A 3,117-nucleotide genomic window follows, 5' to 3' on the forward strand; every position below is an offset into this window, starting at 1 on the left:
CGTGGCACGTAAGTCATGCTGTACATGACATGCGTGTCATGATTTTCATGTTAACTCGTGTTATTTATGTTCGTTACACAGTCACGTCGCGCAATACCAATTTCGGGGTATATCAAGCTAGCGAAGCCGCCGCCAGCGCCCTATGAACGTGGCACGTAAGTCATGCTGTGCATGACATGCGAGTCATGATTGTCATGTTCCCCGCAGGGGCGTCTGCGCGAGCAGGCGTTTGGTGTGTAGCGACACCACGGACCCGAGCTAACGGGGGGGTTTCGACCCCCTCCCACGCCTAGCCGTGCGTGGCTTTGCCGCGTCCGGGGAAAAGGGGATCCTGGGGGTTGAGCCGACGCCGGGTGTTTGGACCTTTAAGGCCCCCCGGCAGACGCAACACACCCCTTTGGCCCCGGCTTCACGTAGACGGCACCCCTGGGCTGACCCACCCAGGGGAAATCGGCAGTCGCCTTTTCCTATCTTTCTCTACCACATCTTCGTCTTTCTCTCTCACTTTTAGCCTTTCCTGTCTTCTCTTCTCTTCCAGTTACTTCAAGGTTTTCGTGGCGGCAAGGGTTAACCTTGTGTATATGTCCTTCCTTGGGCATTATATATTAGGTTATAGTGGTCATGTACAGCTGGCGTCTGTGGTCCTATAACGGGCTGCAGCGTCCCCTCGTTGGGCTCGGTGGTGGGCGGCTGCCATGGCCACCGAAAAATATCATACTCTTATGAACTCTAATGCCTTCCCCAAACTTTCTGATCGCCCTCTCGCAAAGAGATGGCGCACCGAAGAAACCCACAACATCTTTTCTATGCCGAAAGAAATCTTCCCTCGTTTTCATGTAATCCACTGCACAGATCCTCAGAAGACCGTCAGAACTCTTTCCCCATTTATTGTTGCCAAGTGTCTTGCTGACACCATTGGACCCGGCTACAAAGCCACTAAAATGATTAGCGGCGACTTGTTGCTTGAAGTACGAGACAGTGCACAGTACAGAAAGCTTTCAAACCTTGTGACATTCGGCGCTGTTCCAGTCACAGTGACCCCTCATCGGTCAATGAACACCGTTCGAGGAGTGATCTCCGATGATGACCTTCTAAACCTGACTGAAGAAGAGCTCCTCGAAGGATGGAAGGAGCAGAACGTAACCCAGGTGCAAAGAATTAAGATCAAGCGCGAGAACAAAGAAATTCCGACAAAATTTTTGATCATCTCTTTTGCTTCAACTGTCCTGCCAGAGTCCCTTGAAACTGGGTATACAAAAACAAGAATCAGGCCCTACATCCCCAATCCACGTAGGTGCTTTAAGTGCCAACGTTTCGGCCATGGTTCGCAGAGTTGCAGAGGCCGACTGACCTGTGCCAAATGCGGGAACCACGAACACTCCTCCGACACCTGTGACAATCCGCTCCACTGTCCAAACTGCGAAGGTGAGCACGCGGCATACTCTAGAGCCTGTCCTACATGGAAAAAGGAAAAAGATATAATCACGCTGAAATACAAAGAAAATATCTCGTTCAGGGAAGCACGAAGGCGGTGTTCGCCTTTCTATGGCACATTCTATGCTGATGCGGCGCGTCGGGGGGCAGCGCCGCAGCGGCCTCCGCCACAAGTCCAGCTCGCGCGCAGCGAGCCGTTTGTGGCTCCTGCCCCCGTGGTGGAAGCAGTTACCTCTGCTCCACCCACCCCGCAAGAAGGTCCCGCTACCCTAGGGTCGCTGGCACCAACACAACCACCGGCGAGAGCCTGCGCTACGCGAACCGAACACGCAGGACCGTCACGACCCGTCACGGTGGGCGCAGCCAAGGCAGCCTCACTCTCTCCGGTCCCAGCTGGCGCTGTCGACGAACAGCGCAGCCTGGACCCGAAGACTGTCCCATCTACCTCCGGGCTGGTGGGCTCAAAAATCTCGTCTTCTGTGGCGAGACCTTCACGGGAAACCTCCCGCTCGTACGAGCGCTCGTCCGGCGCCTCGCAGGAGGCAATGGACACTACACCTATCCTAACGGCGCATCAAGCGCCCAAGGAGCGGCGAGCGTCCCTCGACCGCTCCAAAAAAGATAAGACTCGCGTCACAGGGCCAGGAAAGGGCCCTGCAATCTAAGGCAGTACCTTTTTTCTCTGTACACACAGCACCAACTTACTTTCACAATGGAAACACAAATTATGCAGTGGAACGTGAGGGGTCTTCTTAGGAACCTCGATGACGTTCAAGAACTTCTACACAAACATAACCCAAAAGTGCTGTGTGTGCAAGAAACACACCTTAAACCAAAGCATACGAACTTCCTTACACACTATATAACTTTCCGCAAAGATCGTGATGATGCGCTCGCATCGTCTGGCGGTGTTGCCATCTTAATAGACAAAAGTGTAGCATGTCAACGCATGCAGCTGCAAACACCACTGGAAGCGGTGGCCGTTAGGGCTGTTCTTTTAAACAAACTCATTACCATTTGCTCACTTTATATACCCCCACACTATCAGCTACACAAACACGAATTTCAGTCTTTTATAGATGAGTTGCCAGAACCTTACGTTGTTCTCGGTGACTTCAATGCTCACAGTAGCTTGTGGGGCGACTCTCGCAACGATGCGCGAGGCCGGCTCATTGAGCAATTTCTGCTCTCTTCGGGTGCATGTTTATTGAATAAGAAGGAACCAACATTTTATAGCCTTGCCAACCAAAGTTATTCATCCATAGATCTTAGCATTGCTTCTCCCACACTTTTACCTTATCTTATCTGGAGCGTCATAAAAAACCCTTTTGGGAGTGATCATTTTCCAGTACTCCTGCGAACAACAAAACAAAACGAATCTCCACCACAAGCCCCGCGGTGGAAGGTCAATGCAGCCAACTGGGAAAAGTACCAACGTCTTACTGCAAGGATCTCTTGGGCCGACATGTCTTCCTTAGGAATTGACGCTGCAGTTCAATATTTCACTGCTTTTATAATTGACGCTGCCTTGCAAAGTATACCTGAAGTAAGAAGTGCGGTAGGTAAACGTCGTGTTCCTTGGTGGAACGAAGAATGCCGTGAAGCTCGCAAGAAGCAGAACAAAGCGTGGGGGCTACTACGCGATTCCCCCACTGCAGAAAATCTAATCAATTTTAAGCAGGT

General features: G+C 51.6%; 1 protein-coding gene across 1 annotated transcript; it reads left to right on the forward strand.

Moving 5' to 3' along the window:
• The first annotated feature begins 1,052 nt into the window (after positions 1-1,052).
• LOC119405596 (uncharacterized) lies at positions 1,053-2,099 on the forward strand. The gene has a single exon (XM_037672429.1). It carries the CDS (start codon positions 1,053-1,055, stop codon positions 2,097-2,099), a length of 1,047 nt encoding a protein of 348 aa, XP_037528357.1.
• The last annotated feature ends 1,018 nt before the right edge of the window (positions 2,100-3,117 follow it).

Source organism: Rhipicephalus sanguineus, chromosome 9 (genome assembly GCF_013339695.2).
Source record: "Rhipicephalus sanguineus isolate Rsan-2018 chromosome 9, BIME_Rsan_1.4, whole genome shotgun sequence".
NCBI lineage: Eukaryota > Metazoa > Arthropoda > Arachnida > Ixodida > Ixodidae > Rhipicephalus > Rhipicephalus sanguineus.

Coding starts and splice junctions, on each gene's coding strand:
- LOC119405596 (XM_037672429.1), top strand. CDS start 1,053: ATGAACACCGTTCGAGGAGTGATCTCCGATGATGACCTTCTAAACCTG.